The sequence below is a fragment of the Blennius ocellaris genome (genome assembly GCF_963422515.1).
Source record: "Blennius ocellaris genome assembly, chromosome: 4".
NCBI classification, from domain to species: Eukaryota; Metazoa; Chordata; class Actinopteri; order Blenniiformes; family Blenniidae; genus Blennius; species Blennius ocellaris.
This window is the reverse complement of record NC_137653.1, coordinates 13,046,344-13,066,949: the sequence shown is the minus strand read 5'-3', so window position 1 is coordinate 13,066,949 and position 20,606 is coordinate 13,046,344. Positions and strand designations below refer to the sequence as shown.

At 40.3% G+C, this 20,606-nt stretch overlaps 1 protein-coding gene across 1 annotated transcript; it reads left to right on the top strand.

Moving 5' to 3' along the window:
• Positions 1-374: 374 nt before the first annotated feature.
• Positions 375-20,586, top strand: grm2a (glutamate receptor, metabotropic 2a; the record flags this gene model as incomplete). Its single annotated transcript, XM_080495609.1, has 5 exons — positions 375-902; positions 13,275-14,112; positions 15,703-16,766; positions 20,038-20,215; positions 20,513-20,586. 5 exons carry the CDS (start codon positions 375-377, stop codon positions 20,584-20,586), a joined length of 2,682 nt encoding a protein of 893 aa, XP_080351735.1.
• Positions 20,587-20,606: the final 20 nt, after the last annotated feature.

Genomic DNA, 20,606 nt, shown 5'->3' with positions numbered 1-20,606 from the left:
GGCATCACAGCATGTGAATATTTTCAGATTTGTGAAGCTGGTGTCAAATATTTTCATGAGGCGAGTGTGTCCCTGCCAGACACGATGCCTGTGAGACAAAGGGATCATTGTACTTCGGCTCCAAAGCTGTGACTGAAATTCTCTCTGTTTGATCTGCAGGCTGTAATCTACAAACGCTCCGAAGAAGAGAAGGACGAAGAGCATCGCAATGAAGCTGTAAATGGCCTCGGTCAGAATAAAAACACTGGTGCTTTGAGATCTGGAGGTGCTGCTGCGCCTTGCTGCTCTTTCCTTCAGTGCCGCCACCATCAAAAGCTGACCGGACACTGACCAGAACCCACAGGCGGGACCGTGACTGTGTTTTGCCAAGGGATATGTCATTGGGGAGAGCCCCTGTGTTGGGGGTGCGCCCTGTGCCCCGACCCCTCTGGCTGTCCCACCTCAGCCTTCTGTGCTTATGCGTGTCTCTCTTTGTGGAGGCACCCCAGGGTTTACCCATGGTGGGTTATAACACTGACTCCAAGAGGGAGATCACAATGGACGGAGACTTGATGATCGGTGGCCTGTTCCCTGTGCACCAGAAGGGTGAAGGGGCAGAGGACTGTGGCAAGATCAACGCTCAAAGAGGGATCCAGAGACTGGAGGCCATGCTGCTGGCATTGGACGAAATCAACAGGGACGAGCGCATCCTTCCTGGGATCAGACTTGGAGCACATATACTGGACACATGCTCCAAGGACACCTATGCACTGGAGCAGTCTCTGGAGTTTGTCAGGGCCTCCCTCACAAAAGTGGATGACAGTGAATATACGTGCCCTGACGGCTCCTACGCCATCCACGATGACGTCCCTCTGGCTATTTCTGGTGTCATAGGAGGATCCTACAGTGATGTCTCTATTCAGGTAGGAAGAGAGAAGACACACAAAAAGACACATGGACTTACACTAATATAGAATTTATTTGTTATTTATTCAGAAGTCTTGTGCCAATATGTTTAATAATGTATAAGTTGAGAACTTACCCAAAGGAATAGAAATGCTTACAACATTTATTTTGAATATTTCTCTTAAATTCTACACAGAAGCTCAATATTTTGTCATGATGTTTTTCATCGGCCATGTCAGCCAAGTCTTTTTTCCTGCTCTATTTCAGCTACTTTTATAGCTGTCTGTGCATTAAACGCAGAGACAGATACATTTTAATTTTCTTATCTCTACTTGGTTAATTTCCACCTCTGTGAGTAAATAGAAGCTCAAAAAAGGGCTGATCCTCCATATCATATAGTTATTTCACTAATTAATTGTATATTTACTATCAGGCATCAACCTTGCTCGATGCCGTAAAATTAGCGTCTGTAACGCAACATTAATTCTGTCATATGGTGCAATTACAAAAGGTGTATTTGTCTATCAGCCACTTCTGTGGGGTTGGAGGAGTGGAAAGAGCATGGAGTACAAGCACAACAGTGAGTGTGATGGATTGTCATATAACTGTCCATTTAGACTTAAGTACCATGTGCAATTACCCCTTGCTAGATGTTAACACAGGGACTTAATGAGTATCAGTTCCGCACAGAGGATCTGTTTACCTGTACGCCCATATGCTTGGCTGATCTAATTTAGAAGATCTCTTTCTATTTCCCGGTAATTCACACTTCAGCAGCGGTCCTGTCAGAGGCAGACATGCTACAGATGTTGCGCTCAGGATGGGCTGACAAGATGACTAGTGGCGGCATGATTACTCTCAGCAGTAGTGCTCCTTCAGCTCGTTCGAGCTGATGTGATGAAAGCTCAGCTAATTGCTTCTCCAAATCTTCAGCTGTAATATGAAATCCATCGTGAAAAGAATGTGTCCCATGGAAGTAAGGTTTGTAAATACCAACAAATATGCATGCCTCAAAGCATTAAGTCAAAGTCGTCATCCCTGCTCAGTCAGCCAGAGGCTGGAGTCCGCTGTCTCGGCTGAATAGCATGGTTCACCTCACTTGAGAGATGCAGCTTGATGTTCCAGATATCTGCTTGTTTGAAGAGACCAGCATCTTTCTGCACATCCAGAAATACCAACTAAATTCAGATCGCTGAAGAGCCATTAATAATGGCAGCTATTGCTACCCTCCCCTCAGCAGCTTTACCTTGTACGACAGTTGACTTACAGTGACATGCTTTTTTTTTTTTACATGCTTATCCTGTGTCCATGCCACCAGAAACTGCTGGCAAGCATTATATGTTCATTTCATCTGCCAATTGTTCCCTACTAAAATAACATCTTCACAACATATTGAGAGGCTTTTTTCAAATCGGAACACGTTCATGTAAAGATGAAGCATTCATAGTTTAGGAGCCAAGGTCACTGTGACATAATAATTATGGTATGATATGGTATGGTAATGCAAAATATCTGAAATGCTGTATTTCAATGTTTATCAAATTTGGCACCCACATGTCCAAATCTATTGTGTGGGTTTGATGTTTAAGTTATTGTACCTCATGAAGTCCAATTTGGAAGCTAAAAGTCAAAGTTAAAGATCAGTGTGGCAGTATATTTACGCAACCTTTCACTACATGTGTTGACAGTTATCACTCCATGTCGCATGAATCAGGACTAACGATAACATCGCTTCTGCTTTTTGAACAACTCTTTCGTCAGTACATACATGTCAACATACTATAGATATCCTGAGCACAAACTAATGACAATGAAGGGCATTTTCAGTGTCAAAAGCAGCAACTTTAAACATGATTAATAGTCATGTGACATGTTGAACATTAAATATTTTTCAGGCTGGTGCAAACATCTGTGAGTCTTGAACAAACACAACGTCAAGTGTACAGTCCAGTCTGACGATACATTATACAGAAGAGCTCCAGGGACATGATGCAAGACAAGGATTTGGGGCAACTATAAAGGGACTCCTGGTGAAAAGGACAGTTTGGAAATAAAGGATTTGATAAACGAGCTGTAATTTTAGCAAAAACCTGCATCTGTGGCTCCTTAGAGAGTGCCCTTGTCTTGTGGTAATTTATGGGTGTACTATTACAAGCATGAGGTCTGAGGTCTGCCCTAGCTTCTCTCTGAATCTTCCTCATCAGTAGGAACACACCACAGGACGCACTTCTCCTTCTCACCATGAATAACTCCCTGCATTGTTATGAAGCTCAGTCATGAGGAGTGCGAGCTTTTGCTCTTTCTCTCGGCTGGCTGGTGAGCATCTAATTATGGCAGTAAATCTGCTTAAACCTTAATTACCTTTCCACTTTTAAAATCAACCCTGACCACATATAAATATTTAATCTTCATAATGATGCTTTTGTCCCTTTTTTTAATTGGTGAAAAAACGAAACGTGTTATACATCCACAAAACGAAAATCTTGGTCACATTGGGAATAGGATGGATGAAAGACTGTGTTTTTGTGTTGGTTGGGTTGAATGTTGTTTAGTAGGATTATGACACAACTGAATTTTGTTGAGAATGATGAAAAGAGACAACAACATGACTGCTCTTACCAATTAAAACCACAACAGTTCACTTCAGTACAATTAAATGCTAATTATATAGCACCAATTCATTAATTATATAGTGCCATCACATGACACTCAAATAAAACATATAGAAAAACTATCATATAAACATGACTAAAGCTGTCATTAGTACTAAATATAGTAATAGTAATAGAGTAATTATTGATAATAATCAGAATTTTTGGGTTGGAAGCTGCCTATGGAAACGAAACACGATGTCTCCATTTAGGACTGTCTTGTTGGATTGTGGAGGGCAGAAACTCACGTAGATATATAGTTGGGGCATAGGAATATGCAGCATTTCTGCACTGCCCATTTGTATCATCCTGACATAAGGCTTCTATCCGTACCACGCTGGTCTTGCATAATCTATTGCCTGTCAGACCTTTGGTTGAACCAGTCCAGCTCTGTGAAAGGTTACAACGCCTGCTCCTCTGAGTGAACAGCAGGTGGTTAATACAGAGGTGTGTATACATCCCCCCAAAGGCAAGGCAGTTACTAGACAAGTAACAATATTAGTTTAACAGACCCTTATCGCCATGGCGACATGGAGGAACATGGCAAACTGACAGGTGGTGAGAACGCTGAGTGCTGTCTAAATCTGTCACAATGAAGAAGCGTGTTGCTGTGCTGCTGGTGTTGTGGTGTGACAATCGCAGATATGGGGGTGGATCTGGCTGCAGGCCCCGCCATGCTGGCATTACTTGGGCACAGATTGAGTTAAGTGTGGAGGCGAAGTTATATGACGCTCTTGCAGGCAAGGTCCCGTTGTCCCCATCTGTGGTTGCAGCCGGGCTGTCTGGTGGATTGGCTGAGGTGTTCATGCACACAAGAGGATGTAGAGGGATCGAATGAGAGATCATGTTTCACAGAAACACTGAGACAGTGACGGGCAGTTATGATCACCAAGCGGAAAGGATGGGGTGAGTCACATGGCATCGTATGGCGTCAAAGCATCTTAAACAGTTAAAAGGACGTCGGTGAGGCCATCTGGGCGATTTGACTGGATGTGCATGGAAAAATATTTACATGATGCAAGTGTTTAGTCTCAGACGTTTTTCCTAAGGTTGTTTTGAACAGCAGTTCATCAGTGAAAGTAATGACCTTGTGATGACAGACTCCATTCAGCATCTATATTCACGTGTGAGGAGCTGGAGAACTGACAAGACACATCTTTGCTCACAAGGAGGGATCATCCCAATGAGTGTTGGAAAAATCAAACACTTTTTCTTATTGGCAAATCACTTTAAATCCTGTTTCCCTCAGTTTGCAGGACTCTGGATCAGTGGGTAGACTGGGCAGCGTTCCACTTGCAAGAAGATGGTTTGATTCTCATCTTTGCCTGTTTGTGTCCTGGAGCAAGACACTATGTCCCCCAAGTTGCTTAACATATTTGAGTGTGAGCAAATGGGCTTGAGAATGAGAATCCGAGCACTTTTGTAAGGTACAATGAGACTGCTGAAGCAGCGATACATTTTAAGTAAAATTAGTTTTTTCATACGTAAACACAATAAAAATATTTTGTCAGCACACACTCTTAACCTTTCTGTTTCTTATAAGAAGAGACAATTGTCTTATTGCTTTATAGTGTCTTAAATGTGCAGGTTAATCAGAGACGTATCATATTCTACAATTACAGTCCAGGAACATCTAGCCCAAGGGTTGGTTTCTGATTAATACATGGATGGGATGCCACTTTAGTTACCCCGACAGCAGTTTGTGCTGCGAAATGTGACTCACTGTTAAGAGAGCATCTCCAGGCAAAACATCATAATCACCAGGGCACATTAAAAGAACAACACCTCTGGAATCTGAAATACTCATAAAATAATGATTCTTAAACAAAAACTGAGTTTGAAGAGATTTCTGGAAACAGTGTGCATACAATTAACACACTTGAGTGGAATCTTTTGGAGAAGCTCACACATTGTGAGCATAAAATGTAGAACTCAATCAAGGGCATTTGATTGAAAGTTTTTTCTTTGTCTCCTTTCTGAATTAATTGGAATACGTTTAGACTCTGTCTGAAATAGGGTCATTTCAACCAATTAATAAGACATCCACAAGTTTAGATGCTGACATTTATAAACATAGATTCCAATATAAGTACTCTGGTTGACAGCTGAAGGCTAAACTGTTTTTGCAAAAACCATAAGGTGAATTTATGAGCTTTCAACAGGCTTAAGAATCAAATTAATTTTTTTTCATTACCCACAAACAGCCTTATTTATAGCAATGTCTTCATCCGCAGGTAGACAGTGCCAATCTCTGAAGCATACATGAGTCATACAAAGGGTTTAAAAATGGATACACACATGACAGAATTCATGCCAGAGAGAGAACAATAATGATGAAACGTATCAGTAAAGCCATGCAGTGAAAATGCATTATTCATGAGTAAAAGTAAAGAACGTGCTCTGAAATTGTAAATAATTCACATGTGATTGGATTATTCAGTGGCTTGGCAGAATCTGCTATTTGTGCAGTTGAAATACATATAATGTCCACTGCACAAGTTCAAGTTCCTGATATCTGATATGAATGACAGAATGGCAATAAGTAAACTGAACTTGAATTTCATCTTTTGCTCATGTGGAGTTCTCACAGATTTCAAGTGAATTGCATCGGGCTTGTCAGAGGTCTTTGCATAAAAGAAGAGAACGAAGGAGATGGAAAAGCAATGAGTCAAACAGGAGAGACATTAAATGAATGGAAGTGACTACATGTCAAAGCTGAGTTACTGACATTGTAAATGAATGAAAGTGCAGTCATAGCTTAACTTCTGCTGGTGTCTGAATGGTTTCATGACTTTGGGGGGATTTGGAGGACGACTGCAGCATGAAGGAAATTGATATTATCCTGCTGGATTAGGGAGTAGGACCTGATCAAAAAGCATCCTCACTTTAAATATCAAACGGTTCTCATTTCAGCTCCATTAGAGTTGTTGCCAGGCAACTGAACTATAGGAAATAAACTAATAATGAAGTGGTGCATACTTATATGATATCTCAATGCATGTGCTTTATGTGCATGCAAGCCCGTTCTGCATGCATATGTTTGTATTTCAGTGCTGCGGTGGGCTATATACGTGTGATACTGAGTGGAGCTAAGGACCGCTGCTTGGGGAATACAGTGTTATTGCTGTAGATGCACACTGAGACAGTCTGCTGGGAAGAGCAGATGGGCTTTTCATGTAGAAAAAATCATGACATCTCCACAAAGTAGGCCTGATATTTCCTGGACCAGCACACTCTCTGTCAGTCTCTTATTTTGAAGCTCCCATGTGTCTCCTACTTTGCTTTTCATTTCTTTTTGTTAATGTTCCTTGTGCCATCACTTTGCATGAGAAGAAAATATTACACAGTGTATAAAAGTGCTTAATCTTCAAAAGACAATTTTATTTGTTCAATATTTCTTTTGCACTTGATTTGAAATAGCAACACCAGCGAATGTACACCACATTTCAATTGCAAAACATGAAGGTGCACTACATTCATTGCATGCTCATCGTAGACTGTGCTTTCAGGTTTACTTTTGAGGATGATCAACAAAAAGTAATACATGACTGACATCACATGCAAACAGAAGTATTCAAATGAGGGTTTTGAATAGATTAGGCCCTTTTTGCATGGACATTATCTCTTGTGTTATTGAGTGTGCACCCTGAAATATGTCACAGGGCCCAGTTTCTTTTATAGACTTTCATACAGCTCCCTTAAAACCTGCAGATTTAGGCAGGAGGACACAACATAATCCAAGTGAGAGTCACTAAACAGCAGCGACTGCAGTATACAAATGTATTTCCTGCAGACACTGATTCAATGCATCACCCACTCTTTTGGCTCACGTCTTTTGATGTTATGTGATTCATTCCTAAAGCTCCTCTTGTCATCTTCTATCCTATCTTGTACCCTTTGAACCCACCAGACAAGAGATTCTTGACAGGGACCCCTTGTGCTTTTACAGCCAATGGTAATTTAGGCCACTTAGTAATGATGATTAAAATGAGAGGGCTCATGTTAACGCTCCATCCTGGTTTTATCAAAAGTGATTCAAACATTTTGAAGTGGTTTAACTAGCACTCAACAAATACCGTTGAACCTGGACATGTGACGTGTTTTCCTCGGGCCATTACACCACTGTGCTAAGTTAAGTTCAGTCTTTTTTACTTGCTACCAAACATACAATATTTAAAAGGACCAGTCATCCAATGTTTGATTCTGTGGTTTTGGCTTTCATCAGCACCCTTAAAAAGTTTGACACCATTTATCTTTCAGCTATTCAGTCTGCTGTGAATATCCTCTCTCAGTGGTTCTTTCTGCATGTTTGCTGTAATGCTCACTTTGTAAAAACGTATCTCGATAACTCTTCTTGGACAGTTGCTATTTCGGTCATGACGCATCGCAGCATTCTGTGGCTACATAAAATGTACATTTGTCACTTCATTTCAGAGAAAAGCCTCCCCAAGTTCAAGATATCTTCTACTTTTGTCATTGCAGTGTGCTGTTTGTGATGACTTGAATCTTTTACATAAAACACTAAAACTAGGTCATACTTGTGAATACATACATGATATTTGTTAGCAGTTTCCCCTCTATTTTATAAAGTAGATAGCTTTAGTCTTTTCTTTGCTTTGTGTTTTCGTTGCCCTCTCATCTTTGTCCACTGGCACTTGCCAAACTGTCGCGATACATAAGATGCTTTTTTTGACATCCTGCCTGGTAAAATAAAATCTTAAAAGATTGTAAATGTTTTGTTTTTAAGCATAGTCACGCAGACTCCATATTTGCATGTGCTCTACGACTGCTGCCTATCCACCAGTAGCATCTTCACTCACACCTACCATGTTGAATGAAGTCTGAAATATTCTTCTTTGGCAGGTGTGGGGGTTTGGGGGTTTTGTGTTCTTCATATAAGCCATGTAAGCATCTGTCCAATCCTTTCAAATAAGCCTGTTGTATCCATGTCACATCTGCCACTGTTCATCACAACCTTTCATGAGCCACATATAAGTGGATTAGAACTCTATTTGATATAGCACAGGGAAATTACTCACTCAGTAAGAGCACTGACAAATTTTAAGAAAATATGGATGAAAAAAATATCATAAATGCAACCATACTAGCCAACTGACTGCACCTGTCAGATATTTGTTTTATTATTAAGATATATAATTAGATAAATAATATCCATTTGGAAATACAATAAAATATTGTTTTATTATGTTTAAACCAATGAATAACAATAAGATTTCTTCCACCTTTTCAAAATGTTTGCGAACACTTTTTTCCTGTTTACCCACTTCAGGTTTGTTGATTTTACTTCTGGCAGCATCAAACTATTCTTATGTGAGAGAAAACAAAAATTACAACTTTCATGACCTAATCTTGCTGTATAATGTAAGGTTCAGATAAAACTGATGGCATTAGACATTTTTCAATAAAGATCTTTAACTAAAAATATGAACAATATTAGAATTGGGGTTGATTGCGTTACATGGGAAAATTGTAAATGGATTTCACTCATAAAGTGCTGTTCAAGTGCACTCAGTCCATCTATTGGGAGCAGTTTAGGGTTCAGTTTCTTGTTTCACGTACTATAACTATGACTGTATAATTTGAAGGTACATTAGGTATAGACTTTCTACAATTAAGCATATAAAGTCACATATAAATCTACATATATACTGTATAAACAACATTAAACTGTACATATAGATCAGAGGGCATACATACAGATTCCAGAAGTGATGTGAAAATGACATCCATGTAAAAACGGGTTGATTTAATTGCATGCATGGATTATTTCTGTGTTCTTTCTATTACAGCAATTCATATCACCTGGTGTCATCTTACTGTTCTCAAAAAAATTGGTCATGTATAGCACCAGCACTTAACAGCTGCAAAGATCACTTCTAATCTTGTCTGCCTGTTTTAAAAGTGCAAAAGTACACCTTAACGCACGCTACACATTCAGTTCATCTGCTGACTCGTTAATGCACCAACACGTGTTCTCTGTTGCCTTTGTCTAGAATGGCTCACTGCTCAGAGATGGTTAAGACCCTCAGCTTAAGACTAGCATAGAGTCTCACTGGCCTCAATACAAATCCCACGAGCATCCTCTACATCCACTGCATCCTCCCTGCAGGAGGCCTCTCTGCCTTTTCTGACTGCCTTCATATCAAAACAAACCAAGGCGCTATTCACATTCCTTAAACTGAACAAAACATCTGTTTTCCAAATATTTATTAACTGTTGTCACTTTTCACCGGTGTTTAACAACCGAAACACCCTCAAGCTAATTCCAATTATGTGTACCACCTTCACATGTTTTCACGCTTTTATCATTTTTACAAGTAAAATCGCTAGTTTCTTTGTAGTCATTACATCAGATTATTCAATTGTTGTCATAAATAATTGTAGAAAATGTGCAAAATACATTTGTTCTAGTTTTGACTTTTATGTCAGAGGCATTATTCATAGGTTTCGCATATTCATTTGAAATCTACATTGAAGAATGAAATCCAGGGATTCCATAAGTTCTTCTTCTGGAAAATATTCACAGAAATGTGGGATTTGGATTGCTAGAAACTACCTTTTGTCATCATAATGCGAACAATAGTGGTCTGATCTCTTCAAATATGTATCCACAATTTGTGGAAATCCTCCCGTGAACTAGAAACTGTTTTTTTGTCCCACATAAGAATCCAAGTGGAGGACAGTTTCAGTGCTTCAAGTTCCTCCACCTGCTTTTTGTCAAGTAGGGCTGAAAAGGGACAGTATGTGGGTGAAAGGCAGCATACACTCCTGACAAGTAATAAATGAATGGGCTGATTCACCATCGCCCACACTAACACAAACACTTCAAGAAGTTTTAAATCACTGCTTTGCTGAGTCGGCATGTGTTTCAACTGTGGGAATAAGCTAGAAAACATGGAGAACACATGCACAGAGAGACCATACAAATTTCACATTACTCCAGTTTGACTATAGAACGACAGTGCTGACCACCACAACACCCTGCCACACAACGTCCTCTATATTTATCAAAGTATTCATAATGATGAAAAGTCTTCATATACATTCAGGAGTGAATTAGAAGACGACTGTATCATCTATCATACTTAGAATGGGTTGTGCAGTTTTTGATTAAGAACTGAGTGATGTGAAAATGATTTATCAGTGTTTACGTCACTTGCCACTTTAAATCATCCTCTCTTTTCTTCTTGTGAGAGCAAGCATACAGCTACCAGCTGTTTTACCGCCGGATGATAGGGTTTGTCAAGGCGATTTAAGCATGATTTTATTCAGGAATGTGATTATTAGCCTGTCCGCACAGAGTTCCTTCAGCTGACCTGAAACTCTCAGGAGAAATCAACCTTTGATCTAATAAGAAATACTCACTCATGTGTTTCAGCATGCTGTATTTTCATTCTCTTTCTGCTCCACTGCAGATGAGACAGAAATATACCCATTGTAAAAAAAAAAGGTAAAAGGGCTTACCGTTGCATCATTGTCATTGTTTGGCTGCTGCTAAAAGAAAGACCAGACTGTCCTTGTTGTGTTGCTACATTTCATTTTTGTGTAAATTTATCTCTCATTAATTCCAATAAATCTACTGGTCTGGAAACCATTGCCACTGGCTCATTTAATATCCATCTTCCTATGATCTCATGATTTAGTCCACTGGCACGTCACAAACCATAGTATTTTAGTGTATCGTCGGGTTTTATTTTTGTAAATATTTTGAACTTCTTGAACAGTTATTTTGTGCTCTGAGAGCACATTCAGCTTGTGCATAAAATATGTTCACTGTTCCTCGTCTGAATCAAGTCATTTAACAATTATGCCCCCCAAAACATCTGCACATTTCCTACTGGCTGCAGAGGGAGATATTTCTAAAGTGTGGACTTAGTACATCAAAGAAACATATCTCTTAACACAAAAGCAAGCTGAAGCTGTAACATAAAAATCTATTTGTTCCATCAGGTTCAATGAAATGGTGAACATCAACCAGTCCTTCTCATAAGAGAGGCTATTGTTAGCATTTGATGCAAGGCCTGGGCTTGTTCACTTCAACTGTGACTTAAAATAATGTTTTTTTTTTTTTTTTTTTTTTTTCTAGATATATAAGTGTTCCAGAGAGCTTAAGAAAGGGTTGCAAAACCAGGGACAATTGTAGTTGTCTGTGTGACCCCTTTCCCAAGCAAGACCTTTTTTTCTCTTTTAATTATCAAGATGAAATTATGAGAAAGAGAGAAATGCAGAGACTAATACAATTAGCTAAGTAGCGCTCCCCTTTTTTAGAACTGAATTGATCATATTAGAGAGTAAAATAAGCTTTAATGAAAAATCACAAGTGTAATAGTGAAGACATTTGTATACTACATAGACTTAACAGATGATTAAATAAAACATCTAATAGCATGAGAGGAGCTATGCTTTGGTCAATGACAGTAATATCTTAACATGAAAAACTGGAAGAAGTATACAACCAGATTATACGGCTACAGATAAAGCCGAGGTTTGAGAGGTTGGGTTGCGTGTGGTTTGGTGGGGGAGAGGACCTTCCCACACTTTAAAAAGCCCTGCAGTAGAAGATTTCCAACAGGCAATGCTTTTGTTGAATAAATGATAGAAAAAGCAACTTGTCCTAAGGCCACCATGTTTATCTGAAGACAGTTTGTTAAAGAGGATCAACTGCTTTGACAGGCATGTCAAAAAGCCAACAGTTCCCAGGTTGCGCTTCAATTTTTCATTTGCTCTACATAACACCCGTAAAGAATAAATATAATACTGTCCCCCCCCCCCCCCATAGTTACACTGTTCTGCACTATTTGTACTTTGAAGCAGGTTGGTGCTCAGAAGAGTCACAGTATGACAATATAGGAATAATAACTGAAACTCACAGGAAATGTATTTGAATGTGAATTTCCTCTGTGGCTTTCTCAGCAGTGAATCATTGACATTCAAGCTGTGGTGCCATGAGTGTGCTGGTGTGAGAGTTGGCATTAAAGTCAACCAGATTTAGGTTGGCATTCTTTTGACTGATCAGACCAGCTCCCCTTAGGCTTCCACAGAAGTGCCTGAAGCAAAAGCCAGTCAGCTGCTGTTTCTGCACATTGCATGCAATGTCACGACACTGACAAAACCTATTACACAGAAAAAGCAAAGTTTAAAGATTCTGTGATACTTTGACTCATTTTCACTCCTCAAACCCTGCCTTCAGCCTTACTCTGCTTTTCTGTCTCCTCCTATCTATACCACCGTTCCTCCAGCACACAGATCTCTGCTCATTTTTGTGTACAGTATACTTTACCATGTGGGTGTCGCGCCTGTTGCCATTCAGTCCTCTCTTCCTCTTTCTTAATAAAAAAAGAAATCTTAGTTAAACATATTACAATTGAGAAATTATGACTTCAGGAAATCCCTGCAATTATTAAAGCGCCGGTATGACTCAGTCAGCATGAATTAAATTGTGAATGGGGCAGCAGGGATCCGGAGACGAACTGAGAGACTGACTGCTATTAGATTAATTACATCAGCTGGGGAAGTGTAGCTACTTTCATTAATTAATTTAATGATGGGTGAATATAACATGTCCCAGAGTTGACTGGTGCATGTTCTGTCTATCCTTAATGTGTTAATATTTGGGCTTCTGACATTAAATTGCATTTTTATATAGCCCTCACTGCAGATTATTGCTCGGTGTCAGAAACATAACTTGCCGAATGTCTTTTTTTTTTCTTATTCCAGGTGGCCAATCTGCTGAGACTTTTCCAGATCCCTCAGATCAGCTATGCTTCTACGAGTGCCAAGCTCAGTGACAAGACCCGCTATGACTACTTTGCAAGAACCGTGCCTCCTGACTTCTACCAGGCCAAAGCTATGGCTGAAATCCTGCGCTACTTCAACTGGACATACGTATCAACTGTGGCATCTGAGGGAGACTATGGTGAGACTGGCATCGATGCCTTCCAGCAGGAGGCTCGAGCCCGCCAGATTTGCATTGCGACTTCAGCCAAGGTGAGCCGCTCCATGAGCCGCTGGAGTTATGAGAACGTGATCCGCTCGCTGCAGCAGAAGTCCAACGCCAAAGTGGTCATCTTGTTCACACGCAGCGAAGACGCCCGCGAACTGCTGGTGGCGGCCAATCGCATGAATGTCACCTTCACCTGGGTGGCCAGTGATGGCTGGGGAGCACAAGAGAGCGTAGTGAGGGGAAGCGAAGCCGTGGCAGACGGGGCGTTCACCATTGAACTGGCCTCCTATCCAATTCCTCAATTTAATGAATACTTCACTGCCCTGCACCCGTACAACAACACAAGGAATCCATGGTTCAGAGAATATTGGGAAAACCAGTTCCAGTGCAGCCTCCATGATCTGGGCTGTGGGAAACATTCACTCCACGAGGCTCCATTTCAGCCAGAATCCAAGATCATGTTCGTGGTGAATGCTGTCTATGCAATGGCTGCTGCCTTACATAACATGAGGCAAGCCTTATGTCCCAATTCCACCAAGGTGTGTGAGGCTCTGAAACCTGGCAATGGTCGAAAGTTTTACAGAGACTACATTCTCAAGGTCAAGTTTGAAGGTGAGCAAAATCTTGATGAGCAATTACTATTACAGTCGTGCTTAGAGAAAACAAATGTCTTTTCTCATTGAGGTGCCTGTAGAAAGCGCCACACAAAACTGTGTAATGTAGTCCTTTTTTCTCCAAGAGTTATTGTCACACACCCTATGCTGCCATATTGGATTATATCATGTTAAATTCCTTCTGTTAAATAACATAAAATGCTGAATTCATCAAGGGGTCATTCACAATGTTTACACACTGTAGCTGATGATAAGTTTAGCAGTGAGTCATTTAACAGGGACAGAATAATTTACACACCCCCTTGCTTGGAGGAAGGGTTTACTGTTTAACAGAGGAGGCATTCTTGAGGTTTAACACTGTAGATACTGATCATTCAACCATTTCTTTGTACAAAAAGCTGAAGCGCTGAGCAAGTAACTGCACAATCCCATCCACACAATATAATTCAATCAGACCAAATGCATACACTTTTATAAATGAGCTTCTTTGTTCTACTCTTGGATTCATGGTCATTCTGACATTGTCATTGTTGGGACATAAACGTGGATGGCTGTGCTCTTACCCAGCTGTGCTGTTCTGCTCTTCACAATTAAAAAAACAAACAAACAAACAAAGAAATAACAACGAAAAACCCAACGGACCAACTGTCCAGAGATTTTCAATTGAATTAAAGGCCTTGAATTAGTGAGTTCCAAGAGGAATCAGAACACCCTATGGAGAAAACACACATAAACAGGAAGACCTCTGAGGTCTGCATATAGATTATAATTAGAAATGATAGATCTGATATAAATAACATCATCTGTCGTAAGGATGTTTCATGAAGCAATATTCAAATATTAACCCCTCACTCATTTTACATAATTTAGTGCATAAATTAAAGCATGCCAAATCAAAGCCAAACAACAGGAGGATTGCAGGTACTTGTACTAATTCCTTATTTCATTTTCCACAAACATGCATACAATGAAGTGGCTTTATTTTGAATTAAGATAATATTAGATGTTAGTCATAAACTCTTGCATGCTACTGTTTCATGCATTAAAAAAATCACCTTGAAATAATGATAGCTGCTGTATATTTCACTTTATTGAACTTATAGGGGAAGGATAATTATCTAAAACTCATCAGGAAATAATTGGTAAATTAAGCAAACCCTTGGTGATTTTCTAATCTAACTATGTGGTCAGAGTTCAGTAGAAGCGGTTGCCATATTTTCACATGATATTGAAAGTTATCTTATAATGTGTACCATCTGGTGCCATCTCTCATTCAGAGGAGGCAACTATCCATCAAAGTAAACAGACTCAAACTGTGACTGCCATCATTAAAACTGCCAGTTTGCACCTGTGTCCTGTCACAATCACTTTTACAATAAGCTGTCAGAAAAAATACAAAAAAACCCAGCACTGAGGCATAAGCAATATAATCATGCATCTTTCATATGTGTTTGTATATGATAAAATGTGCAATATGTTGTTTATGTTGTCTTCTATGGTCTGTACACTTTGTGACAGCGCTCATGGAATAGTTTTGTGTTTACCTAATAATAAGTAATGCTGTATCTTTTTCCTTTTCTACTTTCAGCTCCATTTCGTCCCCCTGACACTGAGAATGTAGTCCGCTTTGATATCTTTGGAGACAGCCTTGGTCGTTACAACATTTTTCACTACCACAAAGAGGGTGAACGTTATGTCTACCAAAAAGTCGGCTACTGGGCTCAGAGTCTGACCTTGAACACCACTCTGATCCCCTGGGCGAACCAGGCTGTACCCACCTCCCAGTGTAGTGATCCCTGCAGGAAGAACGAAGTGAAAAGCATGCAGCCAGGCGACGTGTGCTGCTGGATCTGTATCCCCTGTCAGCCCTATCAGTACCTGCATGATGAGTTCACCTGCGCTGACTGCGGCTTTGGACAGTGGCCTCTAGCCAATTTGACAGGTTGCTATGACCTGCCAGAGGAGTACATCCGCTGGGAAGATGCCTGGGCCATCGGACCAGTCACCATTTCCTGTCTTGGGATGATGTGTACGCTCTTTGTCATTGGTCTGTTCCTTAAGCACAATGAAACACCTGTTGTGAAGGCCAGCGGACGTGAGCTCTCCTATATTCTTCTACTGGGAGTGCTGATGTGCTACAGCATGACATTCATTTATATCGCCAAACCTTCCACAGCAGTGTGCACTCTGCGCCGGCTGGGTTTAGGCACTTCTTTTGCTGTTTGCTACTCAGCACTCTTAACCAAGACCAATCGCATTGCTCGCATCTTCAGTGGAGTGAAAGATGGAGCCCAGAGGCCTCGATTTATCAGCCCAGCCTCTCAGGTTGCCATCTGTGGTGCTCTGATATCCTGCCAGCTGGTAGTGGTGGTCGTCTGGCTACTGGTTGAGACCCCCGGCGTAAGAAAGGAAGTGAGCCCGGAGAAGAGAGATGTGGTCACCCTCAAGTGTAACAGCAAAGACTCTAGCATGCTTGTATCACTCACTTACAACTGCATCCTCATTATCCTCTGCACGGTTTACGCCTTCAAGACCCGCAAATGCCCTGAAAACTTCAACGAGGCCAAGTTCATTGGGTTCACCATGTACACCACCTGCATCATCTGGCTGGCGTTCCAGCCTATTTTCTACGTTACTGCCAGTGACTACAGGGTGAGTTTTGCAAGGTTGCTCCATTTGTGTGCTTACAGGTATTCCTTTTTGGGGCAATTAAATATGACACATTTCTGCTGTTAATGAATTGGTACTTTCGTCTTCTCGAAATGAAAGACTTGCTGAAATAATCGTTTGTAAAATGCTTGTAGGTTCCTAAAATTAACTGAAGTCATCCTAACAGTGAACAAGTTCTTCGGGGCTCAAATTTGAATTTTTATGCCTATATGTATGTCAAATATCATTTTAGCTTTAGGCCATGTCCACAGAGCATGACATTTTTTATATGGAATTGCTTACATTTTTCACAATAAGCGGACTATTTTCTACTGTGATGAGCGATAAAACCGACTACCAATTTTGTTGGAGCACATATTGTTTTCTTAAAACAACAATATAGCTCTGGTGGCCATTGAACTGCAGGATACAATATCCAATTAAACTAATGCCACTTATATGCAGTGGCTGGCAGTAGTGAATTGCTTTTTCAGCAGTTGGTTATTGCCAAGAGCTTGACTGCATTAAATATCCCACTCATGTTAGAGTCAGAATTTTCTTTTCCGTCTCTTGTTGGACCGACAGCAGGAAGAGTGGAAGAGTGGAACAGTGGTTCAGTGCACCATGTTGCGGTACAAAGAGGTACTACAAGATATATGCCTGGAGCTATAGCTGATTGGTGATTTTAGATAGATAGATAGATAGATAGATAGATAGATAGATAGATAGATAGATAGATAGATAGATAGATAGATAGATAGACAGACAGACAGACAGACAGACAGACAGACAGACAGACAGACAGACAGACAGACAGACAGACTCAATTGAAAAGAGTGTGGTTTGTGTTGTGGGGGTTATACCTTTGGAATCTGGACAGAAGGGAGGCAGAAGGGAGAAACAGACAGAGGAACCTCCTGACACAGCTGCTTCAGCAGAAACATGGAGAAAGCAGGCAAGACCATGAGGACCAAAAGAGAACTGAACATCCCTGTGTGTCCCAGTGCGTCACTATGTGGAATGGAGTGTGAAAGCCTGGGATGCAGAGTCCCAGATGTGCCCACTGTCTGGGGACTTTAGTGAAGCTCAGAGGAACCCTTTATTCAGGCCCTCCAGGCAACACAATTCACAGCCTGAATGGGCTCATCAGATAGACGCAACGCTCCCCTTTGACCGATGAATTATTACTGAAGCAACTGAGTTGGCACGCTGTCTCTAGTTTTTCACAAGCGGGGGACCTATTACCAGTGTTCCCGTAGTTTTACACCACCTCTAAAAATCTTGTCACAGCCAGATGCAAATCTCTTGTTGCATTAGGAATACAAATTTGATTGTTGCCAGTCATTAAATCTTAAACTAACCTAAGTACGATCTACTGAACCATGCATAACATATTTGATTATCACATGAATTATTTAGATTTTCCCGAGACCCTTGTAGGGGAGGTGTTGGTCAACTTAACTTATCTTATCTCAGTCAAACTTTACAGTCGTACATTGAATGCATAAGACAGTACAGGAGATCAGCATTTCTTATGGTTTATATTATGTATGGCAGATATTAAACCAAGTCTGCTGTTTTCATGGCATAAAATGATAAAGGTGATTGAAATGTAAAATCGCTCCTCATGTTACTTGTGGTGGGTTCTGTCAATTCAGCTTCCATGCTAACATGGTTGTAGGGACGCAGAGCCAGTTCACCCAATAGAGCTTTTCAATAAATGTTTCGCACAAAGTCCGATGAAAAGAAGAATACATAATTTTCCACTTAGAATATTACATGAGGGATTTAGTTACCTGAACATTTGTGCTGCGTTTGTGAAATAAATAAATAAAAAATACTTTCAAAGAACAATTTTTTTTTTAAACAGTCGTGAACAGTGACAGGCAGACACTATAGTAGCTAGGCTACACAACTGAAAAGGCAGATTCCTTGTCCTCTGCTCTTCCAAAGCAACAGCTTTTGAATTATTAAAACCACTTAACAGGTCATTCCTATACAGCACTGTCCATGGTTTTTATTCAAAACAGTTTCTGATTTAAGCAGACCACATTTAGCCTTGGTGCACTTTGGTACCGCTTCGAACATTGTGTACAGGCAGCAGCGTTACATTGGTGTGTTGCCCTCCATCTTTCATTCCATGCAGACAGCTCAGATATACAGTACAGTAAAATTGGATAGCAACAGAGCGAATTTACATCTCTACCTGGGTCATGAGCATGTCAGTGTGTTTCAGAGGTGGCACGATGTGAATCTTAATGTTGAATTTGTTGCACATGGCAACACATTTCAGCCTCCCAAAATATAATCCCTTCCTCACACATCCCATGATGCACCAGCTTTATATAAATATATAGTTTAAATGTACACTATTTAATAATGTAATAATATAACAATAATAACATGTATTGCTTTGATGATTCACATTTTTGAATCTTTCACTAATTATTGATTTTGAGTTAACTATTGTGCCATTACAATAGGCTGAAATGCATTAAAGTGAGACCATTAAACACCTCACATCATTAGAAATAACATAAATTACATCTTTGTTGAACTAATACATGCTGCTCACTTGCTGTCATTTACCTTGCCGAACACTTTGTGCACAGCATATATAACACTCAGTCCCCACAATAATTTATTACCAGCATTAACATTCAGAGTGATGACAGACACCTTTTGAGAAATGAATGCACCTGCCACGCAACACACCATGCTGGGTTCAATGCTTGCATCCACCAAAACAGAAAGTGGGCTGAAAAAGTGTGAAGCTATGAAATGAAGCAGCAAACGGATGACACACAGTGAGATGTGGGCAGGATGAAGCACAAGTGCAGCAAGGGTTACACAGTTGATTGACAGGCAAATAAACAGCTCACTTAACACCTCTAGCTAGCGGTCCCAGCTGACAGCGTCGCCGTCCTCCTCTGTTACACCTGACTTTGATTCTGTATTATGAAATATATGCTTTTCATTTATTTTCTACTCCTTGAGCTCAGTTTCTCTGTGAAGAAATATGCTTAATCATAATAAATTGTCCTTGATTCTGCACAAGTGCTCATTTTATTACCCCGACATGGAGTCAATTTAACGGTTTCTGGTTGTTTGAAGTCCTAATTGGTTTCAAATCATGATCGACAGTTTGGAAAAGGAACATTTTTTTTTTTTTTTTTACATTCTTTCATTTTCTGGCCATTGTAAATTAACTTCGCTGTTACATATTTCAGTATCGCACATTTGACTTGTACTTCACCTTTCTTCACTCATCCAGGTGCAAACCACAACCATGTGCATCTCTGTCAGTCTCAGTGGGTCTGTGGTTCTGGGCTGCCTCTTTGCTCCGAAGATCCACATCATCCTGTTCCAGCCTCAGAAGAATGTCAGCACCCTGAGGGTGGCCACCACTCGCTTCAGTGTCACCACTGGCCAAGGCTCCAGTTTTTCTCAAGGTAGCACCTAATAATAAGGTTGATATGGCTAAAGCCAGAAAATATCAACACAGTTGTTGTAACAAGCAATGCTATTCCATCAACTGTATTGAAATAAAAAGGTTTTTAATAATAGGTCGGGTGAATGCAACTGTTAGACGAAATCCCCTACACCATCATTGAGTACCAGATTTTGTTTAATTTCTTCCTATTTTTCACAGGACTGAAACTCAGTGGAGAAAAATAGTCATTTAGCCAGTGGACATGTCTTCTTGATGTCATAGTAATACTTCTGGACATCTCCATTATGTTTTGCAGCATCAGCCTCCAATGTTGTTCCAACGGTGTGTAACGGACGAGAGGTGGTGGACTCCACAACATCCTCCTTGTGAAGATTGGCTGAATTGCTTTG